We start from the raw sequence: 24015 nt of genomic DNA on the forward strand, positions 1-24015 counted from the left end.
AACAGCGCAAAAGTACGTAAAGCTATTGGGTTGAGAGCAGACTTCCTGCGCAGCGCATTGTCTCACACGTGAGCCTTCCATTATGTAACCCAGACAACAGCGCTGCCATGTGACCAGCTCTTGTGTACATACAGTGATTGGTTCCTTCGTGGCCAATCATAACTCCTCTTGATCGTATCAGGGTTTTGTGTGCGTGCCTCTTCCATTGTAGTCGAATGGTTCAATGTGTTTGTTATAATGGACATTTCGTCAATGAAATAGGCTTTGCCTGATCATATACGACACTTCATTTATTTTTTTTATTGTACCTGTTAGTAAGGATCTATTCAGAGAAACAGCAACACGTGTATGTTTTATATGTATGAATTGATCATTTGTCATTGAATAAAACCTGAGCTACATTATAGCTGTGTCCAGGAATATCTGTTTAATGTAATGTGAGTCTTGTATGGTCCCAATAAAATGCAGATGCATTTGTATTATGCACCATGTTAGAAAAGCTGAATTTTATTTAAGCATAATATTTACTAAAATAGTGTTTCCTCAACATATATACACGTTTCAATAGTAAACTACACTTTACAAAACTTTAGGAGTAGTTGGTACTGCTGTATCAGAGATTGTTGGAAGTGTGGAGATAAATGTCAATGCTTCCCATTTGCTTTGATCAAACATTCCAATGACAGACAACAATAACATAGTTTCTCTGCTGACTGTCATTTTAAAAATGTCACATCAAAGTGAAACTGTCAGAGATACACTCCACAAGCCGAACCCGACCTGCACAGACCAGCCACACACAATACATTAGTTGCCACATATGTTGGTGAAGCACTGTAAGAAGTAACAGAAATGACAAAACGTCAAAGCATGAAGAACTATTTTCAGCTAAGGGCTCAATCCAGTATGTTTAGGGCTAGTTTCACTCACAAAGATTAAGCCTAGTTCCATATTTGTGATAGATATAGACTGGTGTTTACAAGCATTTTTTCAGTAATTATGTATTTATTTGAATAAAATAAAATAATAAATACTTGGGAAGTATGAACTGAATTATAGTAAATGCCCAATTATGTTTCCTCTTCAAAAGGCCAACCAACAAGCTATTGTGGTGTCAATACAATTACCCATTATGAACAGGTATCAGGAATGGCCTTGGAGTTATAGATTATTTATGTATTTCTCCATCTTGCTGTAAAGAAGTGTGTATGAGAGTATGTCAATGGGTTCAGTCTACCTGGTCATGCAGCCATTTATGAAACCTCTTTCAATAGTAGCATGCCACTACTTGCCTCTTGTCTGCTTAGAGCATTGAATGAAGAAGAATGTTGAGCAACAAGGTGGAGCTGGAAATGAACCTCAGTCACTTTCCACATCACAATGGAAATTTTTGTTGTTGCTGTTCTTGCTGTAGTTATTTAAGACTTTGTAATCCAATCGTAAACCAATGTACCTATATTTAAAAATGATAATTAGTACTTTCACAAAATTCTATGAAATTTCAATAACTGTAGGTGTTCAAATCAACCTACCCCCCAGTGACAAGAAAAATCAATTGATTTATTGAAATTAAACCTTGAATCTCCACAAACATTTTATTTGTTTCAGGTGCCTGCTTGTGTGGTATCTTGGGCATCAGTTTGTTTATGCACAGATGTATGTATTTACCTGGTTTTCTCACAGTGTGAGTTCTTCGTAAACATGCCTTCTAAGCATTTATAGCAAGGTGTTCATCCTTCACACAGACAACATTTGCAAGTTATTTGTCAATCCCAGAGGAATCCCTTTGGATAGCAAGAAGTCAACTGACCTATCCCTCCTTCATCAACCTGTTTCTTTATAATTGATTGGCTTCCATCATTTACATTTTAACAGCTATATAATTTACAATGTAGCTTTTTGCATTGTTTTAATATAAGTAACTTTATAAAGCACATTTTGAACGCAGTTCTATTCAATGTGCTGTACAGAAAAAAGTTACAGTTTTGTTGTTATGTGTGCCTACTTTGTTATGTGTGCCTATTTTCAACCTATTGTGAGGATTAAATGGACAATAGGACAAACACCTTGCAAGTCTGTCAAACCTTGTTTAGTGACAGCAAAGTGACTACTGAGGCATTGATTAGTGATTACTTTATTTATACTTGTCAAAACCTCTTAGCCTTATTCTGAATTATTGTGTGTCCTAATGTCTCCTCTGAATATAGCTATGCATAAACGATTATGCTTAGCACTAAATTGGAATAATGATAGCCGCCAAATTGCTTAAGATCCTAATATCAGCCTGTTTTTGGTTGTTTTCAATCAGCACACTGTTTCGGCCCTGCCGAAGTCCCGCCCCCTATTTAATGGTTTGTTGTTGCTAAGGGAAATGATGTCACTGACTGCCTCAGATTATCAAGCAGAAAGAGGAAGAATGTAATAAGGCTCGGACAGCTGCGAAAGATAGATTTAGCCATTCAAATCCGCCTCCATCTTCTGTTATACTAAGAGGGATGCTATCGAAAACTACGAGAACATAATCTACACATTTCAAGCTTCCAAATAAGTCCAATATTGTGGTATTCCGAAATTCGAGAAGGTAGAAAAACAATGGTGAAAATTGGACTGTAAAAGGACCAATATACCTGGGAGCCGTAGGAGTGTGGTTGACAACGGGCTAGGGATTGGCGTTTCGGTCGCTATAATAGGTCAAACTACCACAGTTGGAAAGGAGAATATCGGTAGTTTGAATTTTACAATAAATTAACGTTAGTTACATAGCTGTCCCAGTTAGCTAGGAACATAACATTGAAGCCATGGAACTGAGAGTGGGGAACCGATACAGACTCGGCAGAAAAATTGGAAGTGGGTCTTTTGGAGATATTTATTTGGGTAAGTAACGTCCTTCTAAACTAAACATTTAACGTTACCACCTGGTGAATATCCGTGAAGTCACCCGCTAAAATTATAGTTAATGTTAGCTAGTAGCCATACAGTTGAATTTGTGTCCTTAGCTATCAGGTGTTACGTGGATTGGCTGGTGACATTTATAGCTAGCTAGCTTATCAAGTGCAAGATGGCTAGCTAGCTAATTTGTTAACCTAGGCAACTGTCAACCTGTCTAGGCTTCAGCTTTTTAGTAGATTTGTTTAAAGTTGTTTGATAAACATGCCACTATCTTGCAAGTTCTGTTTTCCATATTACGTCTTTCCACTTCCGTGTTTAGATGGCTATCTTAGCCAACTGTAAGGTTAACGTGATGTTTCATAGGCGAATGGCTAATAAACGAGAATAACATTAGGCTATCTTGCAGTTTCAAAAGAAGTGGTAGCTATCGCTGGCGTATTTGACGTTGTATAAAACGCCTCTTTCAGGTTTTTCATTTTAAATTGCTAATAGGGGTGCAATAGTCGCCTTGCTATACTCGTAACTAACGAGCATAATTTGGCTAGCTGGCTATCACTGCTGTTGGCTGACAGGCTAACGTTATATAGCAGCAGAGGTAATGTAACAATGCGGGTATTTTCGGCAGAATGGTCGCATAACGGGCTAAATGACGTTAGATTATTGGGTAATTTCGTGTTGAGTAAGGCATTGACATGACTTGTCAAATATCGTAACTTTTTCTAACTGTGTAGCTAGCTCTCATTTTAAATATAATTATGCTTACGACCATATTCTTTTTTTTTTTTGTTGAATACTGTGAACAATTTGGGAAAAGCATGGTTGCGTTTCCATGGTAAGAAGGTGAGGTAAAGTTGGCGACCCAACAATACAAGTAAACTTGGATGATTCATGCTCACTGGTTGTTCTGATATTGGGTTAAAGCTGACCTTTACCGACGCACCATCAGCTGTCAGCGCACGTGTGGTGGGAGTGAATTACTGTGGCATGGCAATATGCTCATTGTATGTGACATGATTGCGCGTTGGCTGGTATGGCTGTAGGGGGAAATCACGCACTATAACAACGTTATATTTCTCCCATAGTAGAGGAGGAAATGTAGCGCTAAATTTCACTTTGTAACAATTGCTCCAATTTATGGTACATGCCCAACTTTCCTGCGACGAAATTGTGGAAAACCACAACTGAAAACCATTCTTTTTGGTACTAGTGAATGTATCTGATACTGAATAATGTTCAAGAAATGCATGTCTGGAGTTTGTATTGTTTGAATCTGTGTGACTTGGAAGTATCCCATGTAAATAACTTCTGCTTTATTTTTTTTATTATAGACATACAGTAGATTGGAAGTTTTTGATGAGTCAGCTAACCATTGCTCCCATGTGACATCATGGCTGCATATTTAAAAATATTTATTTTATTTAATCAAACTTAACTTCTGCTGTTATCGTGCTAGGAGCTTAATTTCTTTGTTTTCTCCTGGTCTGGAGTACATTTGTCCCTTTCTCGCCATTGGAAGCGTAACCAGGGAGACCGAGATCAGCAAGCTGGAGAGCTGTCAAGGGAAAAGTACACCAACATGACCAAGAATATTTTGCGCCTTTATAAATATAGGCCTGCAGTGTTAAAGGTCGATCTGCACGTCCCATTCTGACACACTGACATCTTTTTGTGTGTATGCAAGTTCTTGTGTGCTTGTGATTTTGATGGACATGAGTACCAAATAATCATCATCAAGCACCTTTAGTCCACACCCCACACAGTGCTACTTGGCTAGTAATGATCTCACAAGTCACTTCTGTTCTCTACTGCATAAACAGCTTGGGGTGCAATATCAATTGATTATGGAACAAAAAATTGGCCTTTGACTTGTTGTGGGAACAAAACGCTGCTTGGACGTAACAGAAAATTGACTAATGTTGGTGTTTATAGCAAATGAAGCACATGTCTGTGAAGTTGATTCAGATACAAAATACTCAATGCTGTTATTATTTTTCTTCACGATTGATGCATCAGTGTCACAACAACCAATTAGGGTACAGCCCAGCAAATACCCCTATAGCCTTGGCTCCTGTTGGGTAGTATCGGTTTCATCACACGGCAGAAGCAGCACTGCTTATCATCATGTGGTTTGTGCTCAGCCCCTGCAGAAGAACAGGTGGAACAAGAATTCAGCTGAAATTTGTCTAGTATTTGTGATGCATAAACTCGAAGTCAGTGTCCTGCGGGTTTTTTCCAGTTACTAAATTTTTCTTTAATTTGAGAGCCTAATTCTGGGTTGTCACTAGATGGCCACCAACACGCGTCACATGTAAATCTTACCATGTCAACTACTCGAGGGAACAGTAGGCCAATAGGATTCCTGTGACTGTAGTCCTTTCTTGGGTGGCCTTTTAGTGAGAACCTTTTGTAGTTTAGGGTAAGTTCAGGTCTATTCTGCTCAACATTGCCACCAGTTATCATATGCCAACCGCAATGTGACCTTTAGCCCAATCACACAGGATATGTTTTTCAGGGGGAGGTGGGGTAATCTGCCATCTCTGTTACTTTTCTGGACCAGTAGAGATTCTGCTGTCTTTTACCGACTGCTTAACCTGTAAAAATATACCCAGGTATGATTTTGGTTCCATGGGTTTCTGAAAAGAATCAAATTGCCATGCAAAATCTCATAATATGTGGCAATGCCATCCAAAAGTGTGATTTGCCCCGGACTTTGTATGAAAGTGACCAGTAAACTGCACTTAAGACAAGAATTTCCCTGGAATATTCTCATCCTGTGCTGTGTTATAGTATTTTGCCACACCAAATTAAAGTTGTTGTATGACATCCCACATTCCACATACATGTCTTTGGGGGCACTGCCAGATGTGGCTTTACCTCAGCAATATTGAAAACAAATACAATGCTTTACAAACTTGTTGTAGGTATTTTCAGACAACCTGAGATCAGAAATGGGGGATGTCCAATTTAGAATGCATTGTGAACAAGAATAATTCTTGGAAAATGAAAAGCAAGGAAAGGTTCGCTGCAGCAATGCTTTGCCCGGTAAATTAAATCTACCATTTGTGACTTAATGTGACATTTACATGTGGCAAGGCATCTTCCGCAGTGATATAGGGGGCGGCCTGTAGCGTAGTGGTTAAGGTAAATGACTGGGACACGCAAGGTCGGTGGTTCTAATCCCGGTGTAGCCACAATAAGATCCGCACAGCCGTTGGGCCCTTGAGCAAGGCCCTTAACCCTGCATTGCTCCAGGGGAGGATTGTCTCCTGCTTAGTCTAATCAACTGTACGTCGCTCTGGATAAGAGCGTCTGCCAAATGCCAATAATGTAATGTAATCTTGTGGTTGACCAGGCTTAATATTATTGGCACGGTTTTCTGCCGTGTTCAACCTGACAACCACAAGTATTACATTAAAAATTAAATAACAGTGGTAAGTGTAACTAGTTTCTGATGATACCAGGTTTTATCATCATTAAGACCATATTAAGCATTTTAGAATTGAACAAATGTTTGATGGGAACTTCAAATGGCCCTTCGAACTCCGCTCGACTGATGGCATGTATCATTAAGCTACCAACTCTAGATAAAAAAAGTAACTTCAATCCAGGTATGATTTGTTTCGTCTTTACATGAATCGAGTCCAGCGCCTTTGGAAATTCCAGGAATCAATGAGAACATCGTGTTCCTCCATCCTGCTAGTGTCACGTTTCCAGCTCGGCAGTAGTTGAGCACGAGGCACTTGATGTAGAAGGCGAAAGCTCTGCTCTCGGGAATTACATCATTGTATTTACTACGGGCTGTGCTTTTGGATACTGAACCATCTCTGTAAGGTCATTTGCACAGCACCAGTGTTTCCGTGTGTCTCTCAACCCTGTGTGCCCTCACTCCAGGTCTGTTGGGTCTCTTGCACGCACACACACTTCGCAGGTCAGGAGATCTCACTTGGCATGTGCAGTGTGTTATCACAGTATGTTATTCCAGAGTAGGAAGGAATTCAGCTAAAATACCAGTGAAGTGCACTGACTGTTCCATGAAGGAAGTCTTGAAGGAACATGTGACTAAGTGAAAACGTCTTCTATCTGACCCCCCTCCCCCCTCCCCCCTTTGCTCCATAGGTTCTCCAGGTGTGGATAGATTGAGACTGTTGCATAAGCCTTAAGTAGTTGGACATGGTTGTACTCAGTACAACAGCTGAATCACTAGTTGCATAACAGTATTTAATCACTCGTATAGACTGCAGTCTTACTGTTGCCAGGAAATGTTGCAACATGATTCTGTTCTGTAAGGAATACATTGTTTTGGCAGATATTGGGCTCTGTGTTGGAGTAAGTACCTTTTATAGAAGGCTTCTGTGAAGTGCTTTTAGGGGCGTGCATTGTACATGGTCCAGCCTGCACAGGCAGAGGCGGCTGTGTGACTAGGCTCTCCGCTGTAGTGTACTTCCTCCACAGTGGGGATCCCTGTGCCAGTCAGCCTGTGCTGTGTGTGTGTGAATGTGCATCCCTGCTTCCCACCCAGGGAGTGCTGAATCACCGTGCTCTGTGGCACATCACCCACAGTTCCTGTTGCTGTGCTGCACTGCCATGTTTGTAACATTTTGCCCTGAAAAGCACTACTGCCAGACTAAGCTTGCCTGCCCCCATCCCCCTTATAGTAAACATTTTGTAGGTTTTAGGTTGTTTTGAGATATCAACAGTTAATCGATAAGTTGATAATGTTATTTCTTGGTTATAACTACATAAGCACTCAATGAAAACGTTTCTGGGGGAAATCTTAGTTAGTTTCCATTGGATGAAGTCTTGGCCCCCTAGCATTTCCGAACTCCGAAGAAGTCAGATCTAGTTCTTTTAATGACTCCGAAGGTAACTTGTTCGTGTACCGCAGAGAGCAGTTTGCATATAGAAGGATCGGTGTGTGAATTATACGTTTCAGCACAGCTTTCTGAATTTGCAGTATGGTAAGTTTGTAGTTCAGACATTTTGCTTTTTCCTGACTGACACAAATACTGAATGATTGAATATTTTGCCTGAGATTCATTAATTATAGCTCTGCTTAAATGCCAAAAACATGCACCTCCAAATTTAGACCACTAAAAGCATAGAAGCACTGCTGAAAGGCTGGAGGGAAAACATGTATCCCTTTTTCTGTAACATGAAATGACAACGTATTTGGGGCTTACTACTAACAAACATCTCGTTGATACAGCAGTTACTCTGCTGTCTGTTGAAATAGTGGTTTTGTGGCATATTGCAGCATCATTTGACGCCCGACTGTATATTTACAGAGCAATAAGCACACTGATGGTCACACATAAAAATGCCTGGTTTAATCTTTGCTTGTTCATATCATGCACCTGTGCTTTAGAAGAAATGCCCATTTCGCCTCTGCTGTTAAACTGACATTTAAAGTGTTTCTAGAACCAGGAACTCTTGTGTAAATTTGAGTTGGTTTTGTAGCTCCAAAATCCTGGGTTTCAGTTGGCGCGGCACCATTATTATTACTATAATAAATGGTTGTTTGTTTATTTTGGTAATAACAATACCTGGCATGATCCTTAATGTAAGGCATAAAACCTGATTACTTGTGCAAATACTGTGGCCCTGTTATGCTTCATAATAAAAAGCTCCAGAGAAACTTATCGAAAGGGGAAAAGGTACAAAGTCAACCTGCTGATAGCGGGGCTGTTTGGCATCACACTGAATGTGCAAGGCAGTATCCTATATGACCACAATCCACATGCATGCAGTAATGTTTTGTCTGTTGAAAGAGCTGTGTGTGAATGGCTTGGGTGCATGCTTTATGGCCCACTATAGTCTGTTGCATTTTGCACTGCTCTTGACTGGATGAGTCCAGACCTGCTTGCTATCTGTTTCTGGGGATAGAATGTTCTTTGTCAAATCAAATTCCTATCAAGATGACTGCCATGGCTATAAAAAGCTTTTCAAATTAAATAGTTTTTTATGATTAAATGTGAATGTTCATAAAATCTTCTTTTTTTCACATTTCCGTGGCTTATGACTTATTTTTATATACTTTATTTGCTTTATCTATTTTTGCGTGTGTTTTGTTTTGAGTGTGTGCGTGTGCATGTCATACTAATCCTTTTTCTCTGTCCCGAAATTCCAGAAACGCGGTTTTTCTAAATGCGGTGGCAGTGATTAATTTATTGAACTGCACAGCTTGGGTGGAATACCAGCCAAGTCTAGTCATGTTCCATCTGATCCCTAATATCTGCGGGGCTTTGTTGCAGGGCTGAAAAGCCCCTGACGTCGGAGGTGCAGAGATGGGCGAATGCTCTCGGCTCTGCCACTCGCTCTCTCCTGGCTGTGCTGCGATAGGAAACGGGGCTGCTTTGCATGGTGGAGTGGGGCTCCCTGCAGGCCCATAAATCTCCGGGGGCGTCTTGCGGCTCTTTGGCTGTGCCGCGATAATCTGCCAGCCGCCGAGAGGAGGCTTTCATCTGCACAGTGTCATCTGCCTCTGTCCAGTGCGGCAGGAAGCGGCTGCTCATTCGTAGAAAACCAGCCTACTCCATCATCTCATTTCCCATACAGGGCTCGCGTACACGCCAAATGCTGAAATTAGTGTGGCTAATTTAAATGGCCCTGCTTTTTAATCGAATTTTCCACGCTTGTGTGTTTCTGGTCTTTGACCATTGACAGCGTTTAATGAACGGCTCGTGAAGGCCCTGCAGCAGGGTCAGCAGGTTAGGAGGTTAGGTGGCCATAAATGCTCACTGGGGGATGCCCTGTGACCAGCAGCTGAGCCCAGCGGGGGATGGGCGGCAGAACCTGCTCCTGAAACCCCGCTCTGCGGCTGTAAATGGAGCTGACCAACCCGCCATGTCATTCACTTACTCAGAGACATCATTTCATTAGTGTTTATCTGCACAATCTGCTATATGCTGTCACGACTTGCTGTGTCAGAGACTGCTCCTGGACACGGACAAGCAGTCAGACAATCGCCCCTTTAAGAAAGTATAACGCACATCAAGTTGATCCTCACTTTTCCACTTTGCTTGTTGGAAAATAAATGTATTGTAATGAATTGCAAGGTGTACTTTTAGTTTTTTTCTTGCCGTGGGTAATTGTGGCAACATCATTCTTGTGAATAAATCATACAGCTGTCTGAGTGCATTAGTGTGGAGCTGGACTCTTGTGGGTGGTGGTCGGAAGCTGGCATCACTGCCTTTTCACCATCTAACCATAAACCTCGATGAAATTGAAATACTGTACTTGCGCTGATGTAAAGCATCTTGAATTATCTTTGTATATGAAATATAAATATATATATATATATATATATATATATATATATAAATACACTTGCCTTGCCTTACGACTCCTACCTTTCTGCCCTTATTTGGTTCATATTTCAGTATTGAAATGAAAGGGTTTGGCAAGTTGAATGAAATGAAAATGTATTCAAAACCATTCAGATCGGTGTCCTCAAACAGGCCCCCCCTTTTCTCCCAATTTGGAATACTCAGTTGTATATCCGTGGTCATTACTGGATTTTTCACTATGGAGTGGTGAACAATCCATAAACAAGCACACCATCTCTTCCAAAGGCTCTCTACCTGCCACCTAATCATTTTCTGTTACTAGAGACAAAATGGTTCTCTTCCTCACCACCTCAGCTGATGTGTGATGAGCATTCTGGTGCAAAATGGCTGCCCAGGTGGGTGCTACATCATCACTGTAAAGTGCTTTGAGTGCGAGAAAATCACTAGCCTAAATGCAAGGTATTATTACTATTCCAGCACCACTTATCACAATGCAGCTTGCATGTCTGGCTTGCACGGAAATAAGCGAGGAAGACTGCTAATACTTAGCTTAACAGGCAGACTTCCAGTCGCCCGTCCCACCAGCCTGGGTCACTAGAGAACAATGTAATTCGGTTCACTTTTGACTGAACTCTCCCTAACCCTTGTCGAAGCTAATGCCAATTATGGATTGCACTGTGGGTCTACCAGCCACGGTCAGCACTTGCACATTTGGAATTCAGTGGTTGCCGTAAGATTACAAGGGATGATGACCCAGACCTGAACCACAACAAAATAATTACACCAGTTCCTTTGAGTCCGTTGTCTTTTGGTTTTTGACATTTTAGTGTTTTATTGTTCATAGTTACATAGCCATTGGTTGCATTGCGAGATTCAAAGTGAAATTTTTTTTTTCTAATAATTTTTTCTAATATTTTTTTGTGATAATATTTGGTGAAATTCTCTTCACATTCTAACAGCTAGCAATAAACCAACTGCTCTGTCCAAGATCTGTGACTGTCCCAGGAGAGATTTTCAGGGACTTCCGTTTTTCCATCGCTCCCGGTAACTAACATCCAATGCCAGGAGGCGGCCTGACCTGCCTATCAAAATTGTGGTGCGGCTCCCCCCAGAGGCAGACTGGAGAGGAGGGGGTGGGTTTTTCTCCGCTCTATACATTCAGAATCTTTCTTCTGCCCAGATTCTGCTAGTGCCCAATGATCGCCGACCCCAGCTTTAATTTGAATCGAAAATGAGATGTCACATTCTAGCTAGCTTGCTCAACACATAAATTACTGTAAAATGGGAATGGCTCCTTGGGTTTTTAAAAAAACTGTTACTAGCCTCTGGAGGGACTTGGGTTGCACCACTGCTTGCTAGCTAGTGGGGCTAGTGCTTTTAGCTATTTCAGTCACATTAGCTTGCCTGGTAAGCTGAGTGGGGGAGCTGTCTCCGTGGTTGTCTCTTATTGCCCTGACTGGAGCTAAGCAGCCACACTGTAGCTTTCACTAGGTGCTATCAAATGAAAGTGAACATTTTTTACTTGACACTACTTTTTATTCTTGTATAGATAATTATATCGCACAAGAACTATTCTGTGTGAACTCGGTTGTTAGCTTTAACTAGCTGCGCTGGCTGACATTTGTTTTGTAGCTTTTTGCCAGAGCTGGAAGACCCCAGTCAAGTCAGGTAGTGACACAGTGCCTTAGCCAGGTAAGCGCCTGGAATCCCCTGAAAAGGATCCCTTTTGAAGAGGGCACACGATACTGTTCTTTGCGTTTCCTCATTGTTATCTGTGGATCATGTGGTAATGGCCAGATGGTTTTCCATTGACTAATTACCCCTCCCTAGCTACACTGCCATTGTTTGACCTCTCCATTAGCCTCCTCCTCCCTGATTGGGGCACACACCTTTTGTCCTCAGGTTGAAGCGGACATTTAGGGTTTTCTGCTGTAATTTTCATTTGAAGGAGGCCTGTAAGTGGAAGTTTCCTTGAGTGTTGCAGGAAAGCATGTTGCTAAACCCCCCAAGCAATGGTGGCTGTACAGTATCTGATGTATGGAAGCATTTTCTGATCCTGTTGAGTCCCTCCTCAGATTTCAACTGACTCTAACTGACCCCAGTAACACCGCTCGATCAACCAGGCTGCACGTGATAAACAGTCACCGTATATATATCCTCACTTCAACCAGAACCCTATTTGAATGCATTTCCCCAGGCATTGCTTGACCTCTGGTCACCCCAGACTAGGCATTCAAGTCATGTCCTCAAAGCGAGTGCAGTTCAGGCACCTCCGTGCCATACCGAGAACATGCCTGTAGTAGGGAAACGTCTCCTCCATTCAGTGTGTAGAGATCTCTCAGATCTGCAGTGCATCAACCAGACTAAAGCAGACATTTGATTTCTGTGTTGGCATCATTCAGGCCCGACGCATTGCATCTGCATCTTCCCACACGGTCTCGGTGGTTCCTCCCCAGTCCTAGAAGAACATGCTTAACATTCAGCTAACGTTGGGTTACCTTTCAAGGATATGCTTTGGTTTTTTTAAATTGGAACAGAAAATGTAGGTAACCTCATCCTCTTCTGAAACTCTGGACTTTTGTTATTCAGTTTCATTATTGGAAATCGATTAACAGCGGGACCTTATTTTCCATAGCTAGTTGCGACTTGTCTTCCTTATCATCCAGCCAAATGTTTGTGTTTTTCACAAGCAAAGTAAAAAGTTGAAACCTGGCCTGTGGAAATGTACCCAAAGTAATATCGCATGCAAGTGAGTCTGGAAGTGCACTACATCTGTGCACCATGACTCTAATATGCAGGTACATTTTCATGTGCCTACTGTACCATCTGAGTGCTTGCTATTGAGTGATAGTTAAATTGCCTTTTCTTCCCCCCCAACCCATTAGTTGATCCCCAGTAAGCTTGTAAGACAAAAAGTGATGCAAGGAAAGTTGTTGGGTGTTTATTACATATCTTATTCCTTGTGCCAAACTAGAAGTAATGTAGCCTGTAAACAAACGAGGCCTGCTTATCTGACACCAGTATATGAACACTTGTCTTCGCCCTGTTTTATTAGTCCTGGTCTATATAGCACCCGCTGATAGCCTTGTGTCAGTATTGGATTTCTTGCAGACTTGCTTCTAAGCGTGCTCCTTTTCTTTGAGGATCAATGACACATATTCATTTTGTACCTTTAAGTTGTGTATCTTGGTTGATAGATATGAAGTTAGGTCAATGACACATTTGATATGGCTGTTACTGATTCAGTGCACACTACAGTTTACTGACCAGAAGCAAATCGTAATGCTAAAGAGATGATACAGAATGCAACAGAACAAGTTGATTCGCTCATTTCTGGAATTTGGTGTTGCCTTAGTTGCGGCCAAAGTGAATTTTGTCATGTTACTACGCGTAAGATCTGCACAGTTCCTCTCCTGGAAGGCTGTCATCCTCCTATATGGCGGATGAAGCCATTTTGACTCTGACTATAGTAGTAATTGTCGGTTTATTTACAGTTGTGCACCCCAGGTCTTGGCTGACTGCCAGAACTCACGCTGAGGAGTTTCTCTGTGTGTTAGACCTGTGCTGCAGAAGAAAAGTATGTTCCTCATCCCTCTCGCTTGCGGTCAGGTGTTTACACCATTGTTCTCCTACAGTAGAACAGCATCAAGGCCTCCGTTCTCCTGTAATCTGTAGCCTTGCTGATATTAGTGAATTAAATTGTCACAGTTTGGGTTCCATGGTCTTGCAGGATGCCGTTTTGAAATCAAAATATATATTCTAGCCAATGCGGTAAATGGTCTGAATTTCATCCATGTAAAAGGTATCAAAGGACATAATCTCATTGGTGCTAATCCTATTACTCTTTTTGGTGTACGTTAGGATATTCACTTAAACGCCAGAGATGAAAGGGCATTTAATCCAGTCATGACTAATTTGGTTCAGAAGTTTTAAGACATAAGAGCTGTAAGTCTTCCTTTGCTTTGAGCTGAAGTTCTTCTTGTCAGAAATGATTATGTGAGTTAAATATGGCGGCGGGCTCTTGCTGGAGCGAAGGTATGTTGGCAGGGCTTTAGTCGGCGTGTTTCCGGCTGTCAGTGGATGTAGAGTCCAGACTGGCATGAGGAGAGGTAATTGACGTGGACACGGCGTAAAGCTCGTCGGCATGTGCCCAGGGGCTGTTGGGTATTGAAGGGGTACGCAGACTCGTGTTCGCAGGCTGGCACAGTGGCTGAGGGGACCGCATTGTTTGGCCCAATGCCCCCGGTTTGTGAGTCTCTTGCTTTTGAGTATTTATGCCATTCATGTGATTTTTCTCCACAGTTTCAGAATCTTGACATTGACTGGATTTTAATGGACTTCCGTTGCTCTGATGTAGGTCGCTGGCTGGGTGAAGTAAGGGCTTTTATACCATCAGCGGGTGACAAGCCTTTTGCATTTCAACTGCAGTAAAACCAGAGAAACCTAACGGCCTTTATTTAAAAGGTGTCTTCATTCATTATTTAGGTGATGAAACACTTGACGATGGGCTCAGTCAGACTAGTCCAGGGTTTGTGGTAAATATTGAAGGCTTCCACCTGACTTTTTTGACATTGTAAAAATATTTGTCGAGATTGATGTGATGACACAATTAGTTAAGCCTCCTTTCTGCAGCAAGCACAAATTTCTATGGAATTTCTGTGGAAGGCATTGCAATGCAAAGAATGTTCCCTGCGTGAACCATACAGCCAACTTCCTTTCAGTAAATGACTGACGTGCTCCTCTCTCTCTCCTCTCCTCTCCTCCAGGGACAGACATTTCGGTGGGGGAAGAAGTGGCCATCAAGCTGGAATGTGTGAAAACGAAACATCCGCAGCTCCACATCGAGAGCAAGATCTACAAGATGATGCAGGGGGGAGGTGAGCCTCATGTGCACTCCCTAACACACACCCAGAGGAGTACCCCTGCAATGCTCAATGATGATGTCTGCTAGCCTCATGCAACATTAAATGAGTGTAAGGCATTGAGGCAGGTGAGTAGTTAAGCACCATCTTGCTCTTTGGAGAAGGTAGTATTTGTCTCGAGAATGTGGTCTTTTTACCTCTAAAGGAAGGTACTCTCTTTGGAGAAGGAAATATGTCTCTTTGGAGAAGGAAGTATGTCTCTTTGGAGAAGGAAGTATGTCTCTTTGGAGAAGGAAGTCTGTCTCTTTGGAGAAGGAAGTCTGTCTCTTTGGAGAAGGAAGTCTGTCTCTTTGGAGAAGGAAGTCTGTCTCGTTGGAGAAGGTAGTCTGCCTCTCTGGAGAGGGTTGTCTGTCTCTGTGGAGAGGGTTGTCTGTCTCTGTGGAGAGGGTAGTCTGTCTCTCTGGAGAGGGTTGTCTGTCTCTGTGGAGAGGGTAGTCTGTCTCTGTGGAGAGGGTAGTCTGTCTCTGTGGAGAGGGTAGTCTGTCTCTGTGGAGAGGGTAGTCTGTCTCTTTGGAGAACATAGTATTTGTCTCTGGTGGCACATTTGCACATAGCACTCTTGGCAAGCTTGTGGAGTAATCTGGCAGGACTTTATTAGATTCCCTTTGTGCAGCTGCTCCCTTTTTGAAGTCATGGTGGTTTAGCTATTATGTCTGGATTAGGAATTGCTTTTTGGAATTTGTTGTTTATTTAAATAATCTGGCTCAGAGACCCTATGGGCCTGTCATTGGGGAACAGAGCTGTTTCCAGTGTTGGCAGTTGTAGTCTCATGTCTGCACTAATATCCATGTAGGTACAGATGGTGGGAGGACTACTTCATTTCCTGTGTCGTGACCACTTCTTTCAGCTGCGGCTGATTGAACATGACAGCGTACAAGCCGACCAAGAGATTCACGTGTGCATGATGGAAGCTGACAGTGATCTGTGGAAATATTCCCGTTTACCAGGCAGCATTTACAACCGCAATGAACATTTTTATTGCCCGTTTTTCTTCAGAAATTACCAGTACACCTTAAGTTCATTTGCACATTGCATTACATTTTGCCGGCTCACCAAACTTTAATTTTCTCATATTCTGTGAGTGAAGAAGAGCATGTTAAAGGCTCATTGGAATGTTCCAGATGAATAGTTGGGAATACATGCATGTCTGTGTTTCTCTGTAATGTAGTGTAAAGAGGTATTATGGTTATTAAATGGTGATTACTGTAAAATGAACCCTTACTGATCTGCTCACCAACTTGGTAATTGAGCCTTGGGTATTTTAAATTCTATACATCGTTATACTAGATGGAATTTTCCGGTGTTAACTTATTCCAGGTAGGATTTTGCACCTGAAAAACACTAAATTATGCACATGCAGTAGTGCTGAATGTATTATATTATGAATGAAGGTGCATTTTAAACTCTGCAAGTATATTTGCCATTTCAATTGTGCAAAAAGAACAGCGAAGCCTTTACCCAGTAGCAAAGCAGCAGTGTGTGAAAATGTGTACCATTTGTTTAAATGTGATTCGGGTTCTCTGATGGTTGCTGAACCCAACCCAGTGATTTGTGACCCCGTTGTGTTTCCTCGGTGGGGCCGTGGCAGAATGTCAGCCAAAGCCTTGGCTCAGGTGCCGTGAAACCTGAGCCTGCTGGGTGCTCCGTTTGGCCCGATCCGCGCCCCACCCGAGCGAGCTACCCCCCCCCCCCCACGCACCGCCCTCACGCTCCTCTAACACGGGGGCAGGGCCAGCTCCACAGGAGCGTGGGGGTTGGGCGCAGGCCCCGCTCAGATGAATATTCATAGGCTGCCGGGGTGTGATTTATATAGTGTGCAGGCTCATTTGGAGCCCCTCTTCTCTGGTTCTGGCATTTGGTGTTTTACACCAGTCTGAACCGCTACTGTGCCTGAGGCATCAGTCCCCTCCCCCTCTCCCACTGGGGCGACTGCACAGCCAGGCAAGCGGAAAAGACACATCGTATTCATCCTCCTATTAACATCAGCCACGCACAGCCAGGCCAGCAGAAAATGCCTCTCTCACCTTATTCATCCACATATGATGAACCACACTCAGCCAGGCCAGCGGAAAATGCCTCTCTCACCTTATTCATCCACATATGATGAACCACACTCAGCCAGGCCAGCAGAAAAGACCTCTCTCACCTTATTCATCCACATATGATGAGCCACACTCAGCCAGGCCAGCAGAAAAGACCTCTCTCACCTTATTCATCCATGTATGATGAACCACACTCAGCCAGGCCAGCAGAAAAGACCTCTCTCACCTTATTCATCCACATATGATGAACCACACTCAGCCAGGCCAGCAGAAAAGACCTCTCTCACCTTATTCATCCACATATCATGAGCCACAAACAGCCAGGCCAGCAGAAAAGGTATCTCTCTCTCTCTCTCTCACACACCACATATAACCATGACGAGCCACGCAGCCAGGCCGGCTGAAAAGGCCTCTCTCTCTCTCTCACCTTATTCATCCACCCATTACCATGATCAGCCCATGTACCCCAGCTGATAATTACTACTACCAGCCCTTTTCATTACAACACATTTGCTTTGCGGTTTGCTTTGCAGGTTTTTCCATGTAGGTCGTGGTTGTAGCAGTTGCAGCCACTTCCTCATTTGGTCACGCTGGCGTGTGGAACAGTGTGTTCAGTGGTAGGCATATGGGGGCTGACTCACAGGGGGAGGAGCCTGTTGAGGGGATAAATAGCACACAGAAATAGCTGACCTGGATGATGTGGAGCTCAGAGTGCTGAGCAGTGAAAAGCACTGCTGGAGAAGGCATTACCTGCAGAGCTGGGCTGAGTGCTGTCAGCAGCTGCTGGAAGACCAGCACACTGCACAAGCTCCCATTAGCTCTGTACAGTAACACACATGCCCAATTACAGCTACTGTATGGAGTAAAGCTCTGTACAGTAGCACACATGCCCAATAATAGCCACACTATGGAGTAAAGCTCTGTACAGTAACACACATACCCAATAACAGCTACTGTATGGAGTAAAGTTCCGTACAGTAACACACATACCCAATAACAGCTACTGTATGGAGTAAAGCTCTGTACAGTAACACACATACCCAATAACAGCTACTGTATGGAGTAAAGCTCTGTACAGTAAAACACATGCCGAATAATAACCACAATATGCAACTGAGCCCTGTGTCACTGCCCTGGCAGAACAGGCTCTGGGTTACGCACTCTGTACCATTAGCCGTTGAGAAGATAATTCCTCAGTCACCGGTAGATATGTTTTTAAATGTATTGGAGTCTGCTGAGATTATCTTGCGGTTAAGGGTGTGTTTTACAGGGTCCATTTGCAGATTGCCCTTCAACTGCACCCAAGCTCAGGTCATGCGTGTTTTATAGTGTTATTAGCGTTGGCGGTATACAGCTCTGCTGAGGGGTAGTGTGCTCTAACCTGTCCCTTTGGTTTTATGGGTTTTCTGTACAACCAAATGGTAAAGTACTGGGGAATATTCTGGAGAATTCAAAGTATTGTCCGAGAATATTCTAATGGGCTCATGTGTGGCTATGTAACTGACAACAGTGGTGAGCCTGTGAACTAAAAACTGAAATTCCGCGACATCGCGTACATTAAATATTCACCTGTACTGAGCCATCTTCAGAAGAAAGAAGGGATATCTTCCTGATAGGCGTATTTGAACCAGACGTGCGTTTGTACAGGTAAGGTAATTGTAGAATAGGTATATGTTATTATTACCCATCTGTAATATGAAGTACTGCGATGTTTTAGGCCTCGATCATTTCATCTTTAAAGAATTGCTACTGGTGTAGCCCTGCTTATGCCTCTCATACAGACAGGTAAAATAAAGGCCCTCTTTAATTTTTGGTCACCTTGCATTGTGTCCGTTCCTGATTTGTGTTTTTCTTGTGTTGTAGTTGGCATTCCAACAATCAAGTGGTGTGGAGCGGAGGGGGACTACAACGTGATGGTGATGGAGCTGCTGGGGCCCAGCCTGGAGGACCTCTTCAACTTCTGCTCGCGGAAGTTCAGCCTGAAGACCGTCTTACTGCTGGCTGACCAGATGGTAAGACATGCCTGTACATGCCTGCGCTTGAGTCATCACAAACCATTGTTGATTTTACTTCAGTAGAGGAGTGCAGAATGAGTTGTAATTACCGTAAGCAACATGTGAATAGATGGGTGTGAATTTATTCAATACCATCCAACTTTTTTGTCGGTGTACACATTTCAAAAGTTTACCTGAATGGTGACACATCACATAGTTCTTCGTTGCAGTCCAGCTCATTAAAATGGGTTTGTTTATTGGGTTGTCCGGTAAAAAGCTACAGGTATGTGAATATTCGGCAGAAAGAAGCCCTGCTCCGTTCTCCCTGTAACCTGAGGGAATGAATTGAATTAAATGAACAGTTCCTTGTGCCTACCCCCAAACAGCCTGGCAGAACTCTGCATAGTAGCAGTTTCCACACTTCAGTCTTACGGTTTAGTCGGAATGTAGGTTAACCTTTTCCAGCCTTCAATTTCAACATTCAACAGAGTTTTTCTGGCCATTTCAACCAGAGGTTGTTTTTCTGTTTCCCTCCCCCCTCTCCTCTGTTATCAACACTGAAAACTGGTAAACATTGTTTGCTTAAACCGGCACAGAAAAAAAAGGTCATGATAAACATAAGCTTGAAAGATCAAACACCCAGTATTTTCCTTTGTTCTCCACGTGACCTTGGCTTATGTTTTTGTTTCTGGCATATTTTCAGTGCATTCAATTTTCATTTCGTGCAGGTTGAATCATGAAATGACGAGTTAGAAGGGAGCTGAGAAACCACTCCAAACTTAGCTTTTTTAAATTCCCTTTCTTGTGTTCAGTATTACTGTAGGTACATAGGGTAAGCATCAGAATAGTGTAACTTCTTTCTGTTGTTTTTTGCAACAACAGTTCATTGGCTTCTTGTTTTTCAATTTCAAAGGCCCCTTGACCGAAATGCTGAATGATCCAAATTGTAGAATTCTGAAACAGAAGTTGCGCAGGAATTTCGACAAGCACCCACATGTCCTCTGAAAATGCGTTGCAGATCAGTCGCATCGAGTACATCCACTCCAAGAACTTCATCCACAGAGACGTGAAGCCCGACAACTTCCTAATGGGTCTCGGGAAGAAGGGAAACCTTGTTTACATCATCGACTTTGGCCTGGCCAAGAAGTACCGGGATGCCCGCACACACCAGCACATCCCCTACCGCGAGAACAAGAACCTGACTGGCACTGCCCGCTACGCATCCATCAACACACACCTGGGCATCGGTACGCAGAACCAACACTCCCACAAAGCTACTGATACTAGTGCTCGTCTCAGTACGATATTCCAGAGAAAGTCCAAGTGTGATGTGACCACTCCATTTTTGTGAGACATTGAAAGAGTATGTATAGTGTTCTTATAGGGAAGGTGTACGTGTGTGTAGTTGCAAGTTTTCAGAGACTCATGTGATTTAGACTCTGCTGTTACCTCTGGTTCCCTCTCACAGAGCAATCCCGTCGTGATGACCTGGAGTCTCTTGGCTACGTGCTGATGTATTTCAACCTGGGGTCTCTGCCCTGGCAAGGCCTGAAGGCCGCCACCAAGAGGCAGAAATATGAGCGCATCAGTGAGAAGAAAATGTCCACTCCCATAGAGGTCCTTTGCAAGGGATACCCATGTACGTAACTCTAGGTGGCAGTTTGGTGTTATTCATAATGCTGGGATTGGATTTTTACCCCCTCTCTCTCTTTCTCTCTCTTCTTCCCTCCCTCTTCAGCTGAATTCGCCACGTACCTCAACTTCTGTCGCTCCCTGCGCTTCGACGACAAGCCCGACTACTCCTACTTGAGACAGCTCTTCAGGAACCTCTTCCACAGACAGGGCTTCTCCTACGACTACGTCTTCGACTGGAACATGCTGAAGTTTGTGAGTTGGGGTCCTCGTTAAGGGGCGCGGGGGCTGTGGCGTGGTGGCACGCAGCTGTGCTGATGCGCGCGGTCTCTGCGCAGGGGGCCAACCGGGCGGCCGAGGACGCGGAGCGTGAGCGGAGAGACCGGGAGGACCGGCTGAGGCACGGCAGGAACCCCGGGCCCAGAGGAATGCCCTCCGCCTCGGCCAGACCCAGGGGGGCACAGGACGCCGCGGCCCCGGCCCCTCTCAACCCTGCCTCACACACAGGTCAGTGGAGTGCACGGCTAGACCACACCAGCGTTTCCCCCAGCAATTGCCATTCTGAAAAAAAGCGTTGCTTTTAAAGGGATTTGATTTCAATGCAAAGTGCAGACTCGCACACCTAGGCATATGTGTAATTTATAATACTCTGTCTACAAGCGATTTGGAGCGGCTATGTGATCTATTCTTGGAAGACTCCACGTAATCAAATAAATTTAAGTTTTTTTTCAACCTTTGATAGTCTATTTCCTGATCATAGATGGAATAGTCAGGTTGAGCCAGAATGTCACTGGGGCTGCCTAGTTCATGCTTCTTGTTTGGTTTTCTTTATATCAGAAGTCAGCCTTATCGGTCAAGCATTTGTGGGTAACTGGCCTAGACCACATTTTTTCCACTTTGTCGTATCAATTGTGCTGTACAGTACAGTATAATCCTGCATATTAGACCCCTATATATCTGCTGGATATCTCTGTATTCCCCTGACTGTAGAATAACAGCTCATATGCCTGTGCCTACATCGGGGTGTGTGCTTCTTTAGAATCTGAAGATTTACTTAGAATTTCCTTTTGGCTACATTCATATAACCTTATTAATCTGGCTAGTTTTGCAATAAAATTACCCCAGTTATATAATTAAAAGCTAAACACTGCAAATGAACAGCCAATGCATGTGGAAACTGATATTTAGGTCAATATTCTTATTACATTTGCATTTTCGTCAGGTTAATATGACTCCATAATGACAGTTTTAGGTACTTAGCTGGAAATTAGTCATTCGCAGGGAATGAACGCTTGATGAAAGGATGTTCACATGATGTCAGGCGTTGTGGTGGAAAGATCACATCTCTGAGAAAAAAAAAAAAAATGTTCTTTCCGTTGGAGCCCAGGGCCTGACACGTATCATTTATTTAACCATAAACAGATCTTCACACTTCCTGCAGTGTTGTAGCCGCTAAAGCTGTCTTAATTAAACCAGCCACCATTTTAGTTGGGTGATTTGTGCATCTGTATAGTGCAGGTTAACATTAGTTTTCCGTGAAAAAGAAAGGAGTTGTGATGAAGGCGGTCCCTCGCTCATTGTGCTCTGTGGGAGTGCATCACTGGTGCTTTCTTAGGTATGTTGCTTAGGGTGGAATTTACAGTACTGGCGGAGTAGGTGCAATGCAGCAGTCTTAAATCCTTCCGATCCCTGCTGTGGTGAGGTCACCCCATAGAAACGGGTGTAAACACAAAGCTCTAATCTGTAATGAAAGCACAGAACAGTCTTGGACGGATAAAGTTGAATAACAATCACCGGTTTAAGGCGCCATAGGCCACAATTTCTCATTGGGCAGTTAACGCAGGATTCTTCTGAGCCATGATAGTCTGATGCCTGATCATAGATGGAATAGTCAGTGGCTTGCCCTTCGAGCCAGTGGTTTTCCTAATACGGCTGATGCCGTTGTTTTTTTTGTTTGTTTTTTTGTTTTTTGTTTTTTGTGACTGCTGTCGTGTACTGTAGGTTTTTAAAGTAATTGTAATTGGTGAACACGGGTGATGAACTGCTTGGAATTGTTAACAAGAACTCCACCTACGATTCTCTGGTAGTTTTGGTTACCGCTGACTTTGTTGTGCCTGACAAACAATGGTAGACAATCAGGTAGTACCAGAATGGGGCTTCATGCTAAAGCACTTGCTCAGACTTTGTTTTGGTTTTTTTTTTTTTTTCAGTGGAGCAGAACAGCCTTTTCTATATTAGGGTTTAACATGGGGAAACCGGTTCCTTGGAAATCCAGTCCAAAGTATTTCCAGAGGTATCAAATGTAATCGCAGAACATTGTTCCATTAGCTTACAACATACTATTATTTTACAAAATATGCGGTATTGTTTTGTGTGGCAGCTATTTGACGTGCTTGTCAAGATCTAAGCTACGTCCGTGGAGGCGAACTGTTTTCTGCCTGTAGACAATTTTGCACAAAGATGAGAAATCACTTGAATGCAGAGTCCATCGATGCACTGTGCTTCTTGAAAGCGCATTTCCAAAAAGGAAGTCATGCGAATCATTACTGTCCTAAGCCAATTGTTTTATTTAGCCTATTGGCCACTGTCTGTTTATTTAATAGGCCAAAGTCTATTTTATTGTCATTCTAAGCAATTTTGTTATCTAAGTATTGCAGTGGATTCTCATGTTTTATAGGCTATAGCCTATTTAGTTATAATGCAAAAGCACCTTGGTCTGCAAATTTGAATTGTGAAGCAAACCATATCAACATCTTAAACATCTCATGGTTTAAAAACGTATACCTTAACAAGCCCGGTTTCCCAGGACACCATTAGACTAAAATATTGTATTTTCTGGCATATATGAATCCCTATTCCGGAAGCAGAGTGTTGTAGCCTTTGCTTTGGCCCTGTTTCAGGAATGGAGCGAGAGAGGAAGGTGAGCATGAGATTACACCGCGGAGCCCCCGTCAACATCTCCTCCTCTGACCTGACCGGGCGGCAGGATACCTCCCGCATGTCCACCTCACAGGTAAGGGCCGGAGCATAGCGCCCCCTGGGGTCCTCAACCGAGACTGCACTTACCAGCGACTCCCATTCAGAATGGTCTCTGACCCAGGTGCAGGGTTCTTTCCTAAAGGAAAAGGCCAGTTTTCTCCCTCACACTGTGTTTGCTCCCCAGGGTTTTACACTTACCGTCCTGCACGCTGCCCGTGATGTCATATCTGCTCAGGCCTCTTGGCCTGTGCTGGGCATTTTGAAATTGGTG

At 43.2% G+C, this 24015-nt stretch overlaps 1 protein-coding gene across 1 annotated transcript in view; it reads left to right on the top strand.

The window, feature by feature from the left end:
* Positions 1 to 2396: 2396 nt before the first annotated feature.
* The window catches only part of LOC133115055 (casein kinase I-like), a 27044-nt gene continuing 5425 nt past the window's right edge, over positions 2397 to 24015 (top strand). The window contains exons 1-8 of the mRNA XM_061224773.1: positions 2397 to 2874; positions 14942 to 15052; positions 19003 to 19151; positions 20152 to 20380; positions 20602 to 20772; positions 20872 to 21020; positions 21104 to 21272; positions 23666 to 23778. Of these exons, the coding sequence (XP_061080757.1) occupies positions 2799 to 2874; positions 14942 to 15052; positions 19003 to 19151; positions 20152 to 20380; positions 20602 to 20772; positions 20872 to 21020; positions 21104 to 21272; positions 23666 to 23778 (1167 nt within the window). The 5' untranslated portion in view covers positions 2397 to 2798. The remainder of the gene's footprint in view (positions 2875 to 14941; positions 15053 to 19002; positions 19152 to 20151; positions 20381 to 20601; positions 20773 to 20871; positions 21021 to 21103; positions 21273 to 23665; positions 23779 to 24015) is intronic.

This window comes from Conger conger, chromosome 2 (assembly GCF_963514075.1).
Source record: "Conger conger chromosome 2, fConCon1.1, whole genome shotgun sequence".
NCBI classification, from domain to species: Eukaryota; Metazoa; Chordata; class Actinopteri; order Anguilliformes; family Congridae; genus Conger; species Conger conger.